Source organism: Scomber japonicus, chromosome 10 (assembly GCF_027409825.1).
Source record: "Scomber japonicus isolate fScoJap1 chromosome 10, fScoJap1.pri, whole genome shotgun sequence".
NCBI classification, from domain to species: Eukaryota; Metazoa; Chordata; class Actinopteri; order Scombriformes; family Scombridae; genus Scomber; species Scomber japonicus.
This window is the reverse complement of record NC_070587.1, coordinates 14,285,217-14,299,318: the sequence shown is the minus strand read 5'-3', so window position 1 is coordinate 14,299,318 and position 14,102 is coordinate 14,285,217. Positions and strand designations below refer to the sequence as shown.

At 39.1% G+C, this 14,102-nt stretch overlaps 2 protein-coding genes across 2 annotated transcripts; both read left to right on the top strand.

Moving 5' to 3' along the window:
• The first annotated feature begins 2,584 nt into the window (after positions 1-2,584).
• On the top strand, positions 2,585-5,526 carry stmn1b (stathmin 1b). The gene is made up of 5 exons (XM_053326724.1): positions 2,585-2,647; positions 3,807-3,850; positions 4,581-4,753; positions 4,842-5,033; positions 5,127-5,526. Exons 2-5 carry the CDS (start codon positions 3,835-3,837, stop codon positions 5,184-5,186), a joined length of 441 nt encoding a protein of 146 aa, XP_053182699.1. The 5' UTR covers positions 2,585-2,647; positions 3,807-3,834; the 3' UTR covers positions 5,187-5,526.
• A 3,106-nt stretch (positions 5,527-8,632) lies between these two features.
• paqr7b (progestin and adipoQ receptor family member VII, b) lies at positions 8,633-12,600 on the top strand. The gene is made up of 2 exons (XM_053327021.1): positions 8,633-8,721; positions 11,487-12,600. The coding sequence occupies exon 2, from the start codon at positions 11,493-11,495 to the stop codon at positions 12,564-12,566; it is 1,074 nt and encodes a 357-aa protein (XP_053182996.1). The 5' UTR covers positions 8,633-8,721; positions 11,487-11,492; the 3' UTR covers positions 12,567-12,600.
• Positions 12,601-14,102: the final 1,502 nt, after the last annotated feature.

Below are 14,102 nucleotides of genomic sequence, written 5' to 3'. Positions count from 1 at the left end.
AGGTTTAAATTTTTGTTTTTTGTTTTTTATTTCAGCCAAAATAAAAAGCCTCATTGTGATGGAAACAAGAGAGTTTATGTGGGGACCATCTGGTCTCTCGCTCAGCATCCTAGCAGCAGAGCGTCTGTTGTTTAAAACTGCAGGAACAGCAAAAAAGAGCCTGTCAGGTGCAGACAGAAGCCTCTTCAAAGGTCCTGCTGCTAGTGGGGCATCAGCACAGCAAGGGGCCGATGCTGATTGGGTTATTAATAGCCCCTTAATATCTAACCAGCAACAATGAATATTTCAGGAATGAAGCAGGTAAGTATAGTAATTCATGTTGTCTTTCACATCATAGATTATGCAATGCATGCATACCCCACCTCTTGAAGGATAAGCAAATAATGCTTCTATGAAATCCACACTGCATTTGTCTGGGGCTACTAGACATAGTATCTGACTGGCTAAACCTCTTACCTTTGAGGCATTCATTCTAAGGGTGCGACATCCCAGAAATAATTTTCAGTGTTCCCCATGTGGCTGTTAGTGCACCAAACTGGAACAAAGAAGGCACAAGAGAGCAACAGAGCATCTGTATTTGAATATAATGGCTCTGGGTCATTTGAGGTAGCTATTTGGGATTTAAGGATAACATTTGACTCACTGACAGTAATTACATTTCGTTGCAGTTCACACATTCTGCATCTTTTTAAAAATATTTTATCTAGCACCTTTTGCCTTATCTTATAAATAGACAATTAATTACTTTCCCATTTGTCTCTCGTGTCTGCAATGCCCTGGTGTCTGAAAGTATTTTACTCAGTTTTAACCTTGTGACATGGCCACTTGTCCCGCTGCACAGCAATTGAAGCACATTTGCCATGCTTTTTATTCAGCTGGTGGAGCTTGTTTCCACGTCATTGTCAAGCTAATGGGTCAAAGCTGTGTTGCAGATCAACTGTGCAAATAAATCAGAAAAGTCAAGTGAGCAGGAGCTCCAGTTGGGGCAAATCCATAGGGTCAAACAAGAATGAAAACCAAAGAGAGTGGGAGAGAGTGGAAGGAAACAGCAAGGCAAAGTGGAGAGAGCAATGGGTTCTAAGTGAGCCATCAGCATGATAAACCCACAGGAACCTTCTTCCCTTGAGGAAATGATCATCTCCTCCGACTGAAGTGTACATTAGGAGTCCCCACTGGCCCAACACGCAAGGCCTAAGGGGGAGAAGAAGCTTGGAAATTGTGGCATATTGATTCAGCTGCTGTGATTATAAGGGCCTAAGCCCACCATAGAGGTGAACCTGCAGGCTGGAAGAACTGTCCACCCAAACGCGGATGTGAGGCCGCCTGAGGCCCCTGGATGGCAGTTCATGGTTGCCAATCGATCAGTGGGACAAAAGTTGAAGAAAACCACAGTGAAAGATGCCAAAATCCTGTTTAGGCAGCCTAAAGAGCACCCCACGGAGGTTGGCTACAAGTCTGGTGGATTGTCAGGGCCGCCCTCTGGAGCCCGGCATTTCCGAAAACATTTCCCTTTTCAGTGTAATAGCAATACTTCTATCAATGTGGAAGCTACATTTGTGAGAAAGGGAAACATTACTAAATACTATATTTGATTTTAATAAGACCAGAAGAACAATTAATTAATTACATATGTGGTATACATTTATCATTATTTTTACACATAGTATGTTTGAGGTGAGGTCTGTGGGTCTATTTTAAGTAAAGCCAATGTCAACTACACACAAGGGTTTTAACAAGACCACCTTGCTGTACCATTCCAATAATATTTACAGGTAAGTCTCTTTCGGTGCAATTTGCTGGATTGCAGTGTTGGGAAGTAACTAGTTACATGTAACTGCGTTATGTAATTGAATGTAACTGTAATGCATTACATTAAATCTTTTATATTTTGTAAATAAATCATGACATGGGCTTAAATGGTGTTACAGTACCAATTAAGCCCATGCCAGACTTTGGACTTTTAAAAAAATCAGATATCTTTATTTTATATTCCAAAATCTACATGAACCAATGAATACATTTCAAATGAGAGAGAAATCTTGCTTTATAAGAAATGATCTCCCTTATACATCATGTCAGTATCCATGAAAACCACCTGAACTTAGATTTTGGTGGGCTTAATGGGTACACTTACCCTAACAGTTTAAAACATTCATTAGAAAATAAGAAAAGTAATCAAAAAGTAAGAAGTTGCATTACTTTGATTAAGTAGGCTAATTTAAATAGTTACATTACTTATTATACTTTAAATAAGGTAACTATTAATCTGTAACCTATTACATTTCGAAAGTAACCTTCCCAACCCTGCTGGATTGCATATTTATCACCAGACAGTGACTTAAAATACACATAATATGTCAGGTCTATGAAAACGTTAGATGAACGCATGGTGTATTCTGGCAGGTGTTGCTCTAACATGAGGGGGGGGGGCTCTGTGCCAGCTTTGTCTGTTATTTATCCTGTCACACTCCTGGCGCTTACAGCTTCGACAGTGTCTGTGATTGGTTGATTTGGACCAATGAAAACAAACCGCGCTGATGATGTATGAAGTCAGTAGCTTTTCGCGCGAAGGGGCAGAAGTCGACGGCTTGAATAGAGAGAAGGAGAAGTTGGCGGAGGTCTGCTCTTCAAGCGCAAGCACTTGACGGTGAGAACAATACTCTTATGCAAAATTTTAACCAGGCTTTCAGTCTATTCAGTGTTAGTGCTGATAGACGGAAGGTAAATTCACACACCTTTTTTCTTTTTTCCCTCTTTACAGTTCGGTTCAGCTTCACTTAAGTCAATTTTAGATGTTAACGAACTTTGTTGACATGGCCGTTGATGTGCAATTCATCAAAATTTAAACAGTTTTTGAAAATACACTAAAAACAGGTCGCATTTATCAGTATATAATAGGCATATAATTTATTGTATTGTAACATCTTCCCATATACTATAACGTTAAGCCAATACGTTTATTTACAATAAGTTGTATTGTTTTAGTCGATATTATGTAATCATGACCACCATACACCGTAGTATGTTTAGCTAGCTGACTTTGGTGGTTGATGCTTATGTTTCTTACTATTAGTTGGAAAACTGACTTATCATTATCATTTTAAAGTACTTTTCCAAGTTTATGTTTTTGCTCTGGTATTCTAAGTGTGTGTGTGTGTGTGTGTGTGTGGTGGGGGGCGGGGCGGTGGGGGGGGGGGGGGTGTTAGTAAGGTACTTTTCCGTTTGTTTTGCCGCGCCCCCGCCATTTTTATAACATATCTTGTAGAAATGTACATTGTGTGTGCACTTTTGCCTTTTTAGAAACTGTCTTTGTGTCATTATTACTCGCTAACACTGTATAGTAGCTGAGACAGTAAGACAGAGAACTTGTTTTGTTATGTCATGTTGGTAACAGGTTATGTAACGTTACACCAGTATGATTTGCAACTATAAAGCAACTGCTGCTGTGTAATTCTTATTTATACTGAGAGGATGAACTGCTGCATCCACATGTGTGACCAGTCAAATAAATGACTAAAGCAAATGTATTTTTGAAATAATCTGAGGTTATCATGTTGGCTTTGTGTGCCCAAAGCAATGTGTGTTTTGATTGTGTGGGCCAAAACAGGAGAAGAGTAATATTTTTTTGCATGCTTGACCAATGATCTGTCAAAACATGAGCTGTTATTATGGCTGCAGTGCTGCTCCTTCTGTCAGATCATAGACATTCTGCAAAAATAGCACATCACCCTTTGATTTGACCCAAGTTATGTACAATCAAACATGTATTTCTTGATACTAATTTATATCTTTATGTTTCCCTCTAGTGGTATTACAATCAACAATTCTGCTGAAATGGAAGTCAGTGGAGGTGGGTGTAAACTGCAAATATGTGGATTATAATATTTTTATGAATGCAACAATATTTAAAAAACATTTTAAAATCAAAATGAATGCCTTTTAAAATAAAATGTAAATACACTTTCATTCTGACAGAGGTCTGTACTGTAAAAACGAAAACAAAACAAAAAACATCAGCATTTAACCGCTAAATCAGAAAAGCTTCTCACCAGAAAAACATTGCAAAGTGAAATTACTGAAGACTTCTGAAACCATATAACCACTCAAATACATGTTTGACACATTTACCAGTAACTGGAGTTCTTTGATGTGGTTGGTGCTACATGTTGCAGCAGTGATCTGTAACTTGTACAATGCTGAAAAACAGTCTTTGTTTTGTCACATCTTACTTTAATTTCTACTTAATTGGAAACGCAAGATGACGCCACAAAACTGTCTAGATTATTGTTTTCTTTTGACCTCTCTGACAGAGCAGTGACCCCTAAAAGGTAGCAGAAAGCCAGTTTAACCTCTTCCAATTATCTTCAAACGGACAATGAATCTCTGTGGAGGCCCTATCTTTGTGTAGCACTGCTTAATTGAACACAGTTTTGTTAATCAGTTAATTGTTTGTAAAAAACAACCATTTCTAATATTGGAATAAAATTCTATGTTCTTTGTCTCTGTCACTCTATCACAGATCTGCCAAAGCTTGACCATCCATTTTACTAGTCAGCACTAACAAATGTCCTGTTTTATAGACATCCAATTTAAGGAGCTGAACAAGCGTGCTTCAGGTCATGCATTCGAGCTCATCCTGAGACCCTCAACTCCTGATGCCAAGGGTGAATTTCCGTTGTCCCCTCTTAAAAAAAAGGAAACATCGCTGGATGAGATTAAGAAGAAACTGGTAGCTGCAGAAGAGAGACGCAAGGTAATTGCTCACAGATGTTTTTAAAAAATGACCACGAGTACACATGTTTAGGATTCAGGTTCAGTAAACTCTTCTTTCATTTTGTCAGAGCCATGAGGCTGAAGTGCTGAAACACCTTGCTGAGAAGCGTGAGCATGAGAAGGAGGTCCTCCAGAAGGCCATTGATGAAAACTGCAACTTTAGCAAGATGGCACAAGAGAAACTCAATCAGAAAATGGAGGCAAACAAAGAGAACCGCAACGCACGAATGGCAGCGCTCAATGAGAAATTCAAGGAGAAGGTAAGCTCCTAATGGCATATTGGCCTCATGTTCATCTTTTATGTTGGAGAAAAAATGAATGAATGTGATTCTTCTGTCTTTAAACACAAACAGGACAAGAAGCTTGAAGAAGTGAAGAAAAACAAGGAGACAATGACACAAAGCGAGAATTAATTTGATCATAATCTGGAAAAGTTTTTACATCTCCAAAGATAAGTTTATATTTTTTTAACTGACACTTATATGGTATTGTTTGATGTGTTAGTTTTGATGGTGTGGATATAGGGTAATTTCTCCTTACTTTTTTCTTTAGATTTCCCTTCGGCAGCTGATTATTTTTTGTGGTATGAAAAAGTATATGTTTTGGAGGCATTACATTGTAATAAATTGGTTAATGTACTAAATACTGTTTAATATGCTGAATACGTCTCATAATACTGTTCTAAACTGTTGATAATGTTTGCAAGGTTGAATAAGCTGTACGTGGTTCTCCCATTAAAGTTGATGTCCACAATTTAAACGTTTTCTGCCCTGATGTATGTTGAATGAATCAATGATTGAATGAAAATGATTTATTTCTGTATCATGAGATGAAGGCTGGCATACTTTTAATGTAAGAGTACAGAGTCATCATATGGCACGTCCTGTAGTAGTTTAGTAATACTGATACACTGCTGACACCTAGTGGCAGCTTTATAATCTTACTAACTGTTTTGTGACTTCGAAGCAGTGATTCTCAAAAAAACCTGAAGGGTCACTAAGACAAAAAATAATTTTCTCTCTACTTGTGCTCCTTCAGTTAAGACAAATGGTCAAAGTGTTCACAAATCAAGTGCACAGTGAGGTTATAGTCTGGGGTAATATGCTAAACAGGTCGGGAACTGCTATTTTGAATGATCAAGTGAATCCACTAAGGAGGAGGAGGATCTTTTGTATCTCTAAATGATGTATAGAAATATTTAAATAAAACCGAGACAAAGTCACTTTGGTTGAGCTAATAACCCATATACATGAAACCAATGACAATGTGTCATAAGTAGACAGCTTCACTTTAAGCGGTCACAAGCCGATTATGTGATAATAGACGTGGATAACCATCTTTCCTCAGTGTTAACCATCTTTATTTCTGGGTATTCTTCAAAGTAGGGAAACACCCCTATCATTTTGATACCACATAAACATATTCACACGTTTACACTGACTATGTTGCCAAATTATCTTCAAATTCACCTGACCTGCAATGTCTGAATTGTAGGCACACCAATATGCTTTAATTAGTACAAGAAAGTGTGACAGGACACAGCTCTGAATGTCACCCTTGTACTCTAAGTGTGGATGTCATCATGTTTAAGCAGTTAACAGTACTGACTGTTACAAGTTGTCTGAGTAATTGCATTCCCACACATTCTTGTAGTGAATATGGCCATTGGGTTTGGAGCTTTAAATGCCTGAATAATATCTATAGACAATTTAGCAGCACAGACCCACTTTAGGTGATTATAATTAATGTCATTTTACAATGACAATCTTCTGACTTTTTAAGATTTTTTTCTTTAAAAAAGAGATTATTTAACAGTAGACAGGTCGGCTGCAGATGTGGCATGCGCTATAACCACTCGAGCACCTGCCCAGTCTTCTGACTTTTATGTAACTAGTCAGAAAACCGGTCAGAGCTATACAAGTTTACACTTGCTCACATTTCTACAGGTCTGCAGTCAGTGTCTAGCTTGTCACCCTTGTTTGAAATGCCATTCATTCAGTGTGGACTACAGAGCAACTGTGTATACATGCACATTGATTTCTCTAAAGCTTCTCAACCTGCTTTTATTTCAGTTTCACAGCATGTGGAGCTTATTTTTATTTTTATTTTATTCAGTTAATTTCATATAGACAATACAAGTTAACAAAGTAGCACTTCCTCTTGTTACAAACAACTGGAAGTACTGATGTTCTGCATACAGAGATCATAGCTACTGCAAATTTCCAACTTCAGTCCCACTTCCTGCAGAAGTTGTACTCTAAAATACTATAACATGTTTTCACATGGTTTACATGCATAGTAGTCACACACAACTGCACTCATGAATAAACCATTTTCATATTGCATCAGTGAAACAAATAAATAAAGTTCATACTGCACTTACACACAACACAAGAAATATTTCTTGTTTTTCAAGTGAATTAGTGATATTTACACTTTGTACACAGTATAGTAATGTTTGTCCAAATGTGTTTACACATAGCTGTTTGTGTTAGCTGTTTGTGACGGACACAATCCCGTCTTTGTCATGTGTTGGGAGGAAACTGTTGTACTCACCAGCCAAGCTTGTCCCATAGTGCTGTGTTCCTTGAGTGTCTGACAGCACGGGGGACTAAGGCTGGCTGGTCTCCAAGACCCATCTCTCAGCCTCTGCTGGAGTTTTGGATTCTTACTCACGATCAGGACTTTTCCTGGCTTTTCCTTTACAAAGGTATTACCAGCTTCCACTGTGTTTTTTTTCTATATTATCAGTGATGTTCTGAGCTTCTGTTGACACTTGTTGCTCATGTTCTCAGAAGATGGCCTTACTCAGGTTAAGACACAGATCATCCTAAAGTAGATAAAACGTATTTATCTTTATTGTAGGAACACCCGGAATGAATCTGTTGGGAAAATGCACTGAGTGGGTTGGCTTAAATAAAGAAACAATGTAGATCTCGGGTTAGGGTTAAGTTCAACAAAGAACACATTGTTATGGAACGCAAACCAATGGTAGGCAGAGGCCATAAAATAGCTTTGACCACAGTAGACAAGCAGCAAATTTGCTCATTTTGATAAAATGAGAAGGCAACTTAGAAGCCAAAGCACTGACAGAAAAATGCATGTTTGTGTTGTACATTTTACTACATCATTCTAATAATAGTCCTCATTTTCTTGTTTTGCTGCTGTGTGTTGTGTCCTTCTGATTTTAGTTAGTACCTGACAATGTCCTGACTCATACAAAGTATTTGCTAACATTAATATTTTCTTTTTTAATATTGCTCTGCATGATAATCAACTATTTTAATATATGTTTTAATTTAAGGGGAATTATGTAACATCTGGGGACTACAATCGAAAAATATGTGAAATATGGACTCTAAACCACATTTGAAAGTAGGAACTCCAACATTGTGTGGGTCCAATTCATGGTCCACAGGATGATGACATGCTCTACATCTGATCTTAGTAAATTCTCATAGCATTTTTTGGGGGGGTTAGTCAGGTCAGCACTGATTAGTCACAGATAATCCAATTTGCTGAATGTAACAATATCATTATATCATGTTATTTATTTATGTTATTTGTTATATTTTATTAATAACCAACAGGTTATCTGTTAGAAATGCCTCATGGAAGTGCCATACATTCATATGGCAGTGGAAGATTTCCTGTGCAGGGTGGATGGGCTGTTCGGCCAGGCGATAGCGGCTATTGGTCGAAACGATGCGTGCGGCCGTAGAAAAGAGCCGCGCCGTGTTTACTGATTGGATAGAAGATCAGTCTGTCACAATGCCTCCGTGTCCTCCCAGCATCTGAGTGGTGAGAGCCGCCAGCCAGGCGCTGCTGTCTTCACCGTCATCCTTTCTCCGTCTCTCCCGTTAAACAATGTTATTAATATTCTGCCCGGCTCTGAATCATTCGTCGACTGCTAAAATTAAGACTTTGGATTGAGTCTACCATCTACAGGTATGTGCACTTGTGGGTGTTATTTAGTGTTATTGTGTGATTTTTTTTCCGGTAAATATGATAAAGTGGAATAGGGTGAAATACGCTCAGATGCGCCTCAAACGCTAAACCCGGACAGTTGTTCTTAATGTGCAGCGATATCTTCCTAATTCAGCACACAGCCGAGGTTTGTGATGCACATGGCGATTTGAAACGAGCCCCGATGCTCGGAAGAAGGCTGAATGCAAATAAATTTCGGACAGAGGATCTCAGTTTTTAAGAGGTATGTCGATCAGGTGCAGATTTAAAGCAATTGCTTGTGGGAATTCACTGCAACAGGCCCATATAGGCCCGTATCTAACACACAGGCTACACACTGAAATATCTCTTCTGGTTATAATCGAGCATTTCACTCACGTATAAATATTTCAAAGGATAGCAATCCTTGTTGGAAACAGGGTGTGGACGTCGGTTATGGGTTATGTTACGTAATCTCCTCCCATTCATCACTCCACGCCTTTCCTCCTGAACCCTGGCCTGTGTTCATCCCACACAGCCTGGTCTCTGTGAGACCGCTGCCCTTGCTCTCCGCCCTGCCCACATCTCTGGGAAGCAAAGTGCATGAACCTGAAAGATATGGAGTGAGCACATCAAATTAATGTGATTTTAAATGGATATCAATCCAGATTGTATTCTACGTAGAGAGCGCTCAAATTCCGATTCGAAGACAAAATCTGCAAAATGTCCAGTAATGTGTCAACAAACACGAACATCTATATTTGTTGCAAAGCATTGTAGGTGTAGGCATCTTTTCTCCTGTCTTGTGTTTTCTTAAAGACCTGTTCAAGTTACTCTATATTTGAAAAGGAAAAATAAGTAAATAAGCAAATGGACATAATGCAGTGTAAATATTGCATCTAAATCATCCACAGGTCAGGTTTGACAAATGTGTCAGTGCTGTTATACATGCTGCAATCATGACATATAAGTAGCACTATGCTGGCCAAATGCTGGTAAAATGTTCTTTTCCAAAAAACAGCGATAATCTATTTAGTTCTTTCTAAAATTTATAAAATTGGCAAAATCGCTATCCATTTTGCTGTTGGACAGAAAAGCAAATTTTGCCCTCAATCTTTTATTAGCAAAGACTAATGGAAAACATTATTGCTTCTGTCACTCCTTAAAGTGACCATCATCACATTAGATCAGCTGTTGCTAATGGACATTTATTCCATTATGACTAAAATGTTTGGCTGTTCTGTGGTTTATGTACTCTCTGTGTCTGTATTCAGATAAAGATGGTTTGTGAGTCACATAACAGCCCTGTACAACCACCAGTGAACTGAATGTGTGCTGCTGTTCAATAGGGACCAACGATGTGGCAACTCTTAACTGGCGAATTTAGGAAACTCACAGTTTAACTTTGATTTAACATTTTAATTTGCTCAACTTAATACACCTGAATTAGAACTTTCAGTATATAATGTAAGTGGCTAAGTGGTAAGTACAGCAGGCAGCTGACTGTGTCAAGTACATTCATATATTGCTAGCCTCATTTTCAGGTTGTACAGGTTGTCAACATTAATTAGGATGCCACTAAAAATTGTTTCAGCTTTCTGAGTCACCAATAGGTAATCACATCTAATTGAGTTGTATATACTTCAGCATTTAGTTATTTGTTGGAAGACATTGAATGGTAAACTCAGTCCTATAAGGGATTTGAATTCGATAAAATGCTATCGAACCCCATCCCTACTCTGTAGTCAAGCATAATTCCAACTTCATGTGTAATGTAAAAGTGGTTTCTCTCAATGTCAGTCATGCAGAGAACTTTCAACAACACTGCCGTTCATTAATCTGAAGCTTTTTAGTCTATTTTGGATCATTGTTTAGGTTTTACGGCTCACAACTCCACTCTTGTCAGCCTCATTTCCTGCAGCAGTTGGCAGCTGTCTTTAGCAAAAACAAGCAAAGAGATAAATCCACTCTTCACTACCTGCCAATCACTATGTAGTACTATGAAGTATTAAATCAAAGGCAACTCACTTGCTTTATATTGTTGAAGATGTTGTTTTGCTTCTCATCCAAAAGGTCTCTGAAGAAAACCTTCATGCAGAAGGCTTCTTGAGTTCTGATAAAGCATTTTGGATGAGAAACAAAATGCCTTTGACTATCTAAATCACAGTTGCCTTTGACTCAGCACTGCTACATACATGATGATTAAGATGACTGAGAATATTCACAGATCCAAAGAGCTGGATATTTTTGCACTTGGTGGAGACCTAAACAGAATTGAGAATAAATGCATCCTACCTTTCATGTATGTGACATTTCAAGTCAAAGACTTTTCATTTATCGTAATTTAGAGTTGCAACAAAAATTACTTTGTCAACCACAATTTATCATTTAGTCTAAAACACGTAACCAAACAAATCAAAATGTCTGTCAGTTTCCCAGTGCCTCAGGTGGTTCCTTTAAATTGCTTGTTTTGTCAGCTGTACTAAACAAAATATATTAAATATAAAACAGAAAAGTGCCCATGTCTGCAGCCACAGAATATGTGACAATTTTGCCTGATAACTTATTGATTTTCCAAATTGTTGGTGATTCATTTTGTGTTCATATGGCTAACGCACTGTGTTATGTCTTTGTTTAGTTGTAGTGGTGGTGTTTGCAGCGCACATTTATACACACAAAGACCTGGAGATGACAATATCTCAAAGCCAGATAGTTATTGACTAACTGACTGTTCGTTCATTCTTTCAATCCTCCTCTCCCGCCCACAGTTTGCCATGGCGACGGTGGTCATGGAGCAGATTGGTCGCCTGTTCATCAACGCGCAGCAGCTGCGTCAGATCCCTCAGCTGCTGGAGTCGGCCTTCCCCACTCTGCCTTGCACTGTGAAGGTGTCTGATGTTCCCTGGGTGTTCCAAGAGCGTCACATCCTCACTGGTTACAGACAGCCGGACCAAAGCTGGCGTTACTACTTCCTCACCCTCTTCCAAAGGCACAACGAGACCCTTAACGTGTGGACCCATCTGCTGGCGGCCTTTATCATCTTGGTGAAGTGGCAGGAGATCTCACAGACGGCAGATTTTTTGCGAGACCCTCACGCTCAGCCTCTTTTCATTGTCCTCCTGGCAGCCTTCACCTACCTCTCCTTCAGCGCCCTCGCGCATCTTCTCTCTGCCAAGTCTGAGCTCTCCCACTACACCTTCTACTTCCTCGACTACGTGGGGGTTGCTGTCTATCAGTATGGCAGTGCCCTGGCACACTATTATTATGCCATAGAGGAAGAGTGGCACAGTATAGTGCAAGGGCTCTTTTTACCTGCTGCAGCATTCCTGGCCTGGCTCACTTGCTTCGGCTGCTGCTATGGCAAATATGCCAGTCCTGAGCTGCCCAAGTTTGCCCACAAGCTTTTCCAAGTGGTGCCCTCAGCTTTGGCTTACTGTTTAGACATAAGCCCTGTGGTCCACCGAATCTACAGCTGCTACCGGGACGGCTGCTCTGACCCAATCGTCCCATACCATTTTTACCACGTGCTCTTTTTCCTAATCGGCGCCTATTTCTTCTCTTGCCCTCACCCAGAGAGTTTGTTCCCTGGGAAATGTGACTTCATTGGGCAGGGCCACCAGATCTTTCATGTGTTCGTGGTGGTGTGCACCCTGACGCAGATCGAAGCGCTCCGAACAGACTTCACAGAGCGGCGCCCTTTCTATGAGCGTCTCCACGGCGATCTTGCACACGATGCCGTTGCACACGATGCCGTTGCACTCTTCATCTTCACTGCCTGCTGCAGTGCCCTCACTGCTTTTTACATGCGCAAGTGTGTGCGGGCTTCTCTCCACGAGAAGGAAGAGTAACAAACAAAATTGAAAATGTTTAATTTATTTTACTCTTAAGTGACCGTTAATTAAAATAATTCAGATGTTTTGTCAATCAAAGCTTGTGAAAGTGACTTATTATTCCTTCTCTCTGTGATCTGCCAAACTACAGTAAGCTAAAAAATGTTATGTTTTTGTGAATTACAGTGAGGAAAAGGGAATCTCGTAATTTGTCTGTAGCAATACAGGTAGTCTTTAAACACTGCAATGAGTCCTTGTATCTTTATTCAGCTCTTTTATCAGTCTGAAAGGTTGTTTCACTTCAGCATATAAACATACACTTCAGAGGTGAGCGGAAAAATGAAGAGGCTAGTTTCTTAAGATGGCTTTTACCCAAACATATTTCGAATACTCTGTCTTTATCAAATTGTAGCATTTCAAATCATGCAAGCATTTATTTTTAGAATTTACAGTCCCATAATACTTTCTATACCATTTTCAATTTAGTTGAAATTGGTGTTCTTTCATATACCTTTCTGACACTGTCCTTGTGATTCTGTCCCCCTTTTTAGGGATCAAAGCAGGGTTTAAAAAAAAATGTTATCAAGGCACTGTGCCACACAGATGTTAGAATATATTCCATGAACACTGAGAAATCAATTTGAAACCAAATAATTATACCTCTAATTAAAATAAACGGATAGGTCTTTTTGGGCGATAGCATTCTAAAACATCACGCAAAAATGAGGCTGGCACTCAGAAGTGGTTAAAAGATGGAAGATTACTGATGTCTCTTTGTTGTTGTGACAATGTTAATATTTTTAATTCAAAGGGCTGGAACTTCAGCTTTTGCCTTTCCACACCCCATGATGTCAATGGTTTTGCGTGCATTGTTTTCATTGTTAGTTGAGTCACAGAAGCTGTGTTTGACTGTGTTTTGCTTTTGGTATTGTTTCTTTTTAGTATGATGAATATGTACACTACCGGTCAAAAGTTTTAGAACACCCCAATTTTTCCAGTTTTTTTTTATTGGAAAAATGTTTTCAAGCTTACCATCTTGGTCTTTTTTCCTAAGGTAGTTCTGGCATAGCTTGGACTTATGTTTTGGGTCCTTATCTTGCTGTACAAAACTCGTGATGAACAGAATATTTTAAATTTTGATTTATCAGTCCATAACACCTTCTTCCAGTCTTCAGTAGTCTATTGGTGGTGTTTCATGGCCCAGGCAAGCCTCTTCTTCTTATTCTGATGTCTTAGCAATGGCTTTCTAGCTGCAACTCCACCTGTCAAACCTGCAACTCCAAGTCTTCGCTTCACAGTTGAAACTGAGACTTGCTTATTACGACCACTATTAAAATGTGCTTGAAGCTGTTGTCCTGTGAGCTGTCTATCACGCAAGCTGTTGACTCTCTTTCCCCCAGTTTCTGAGTGCTTCTTAGTGGTGAAGGAAACTATACTCACTGACACCTTGACTTTCTTTGCAATCTCTCTGTAGGAAAGACCTACATTTTTAAGTGTTTTTGTATAATTTTCAGTTTTGGGTAACCTTACACTTTTTTTTCTTTTTTTTTAAAA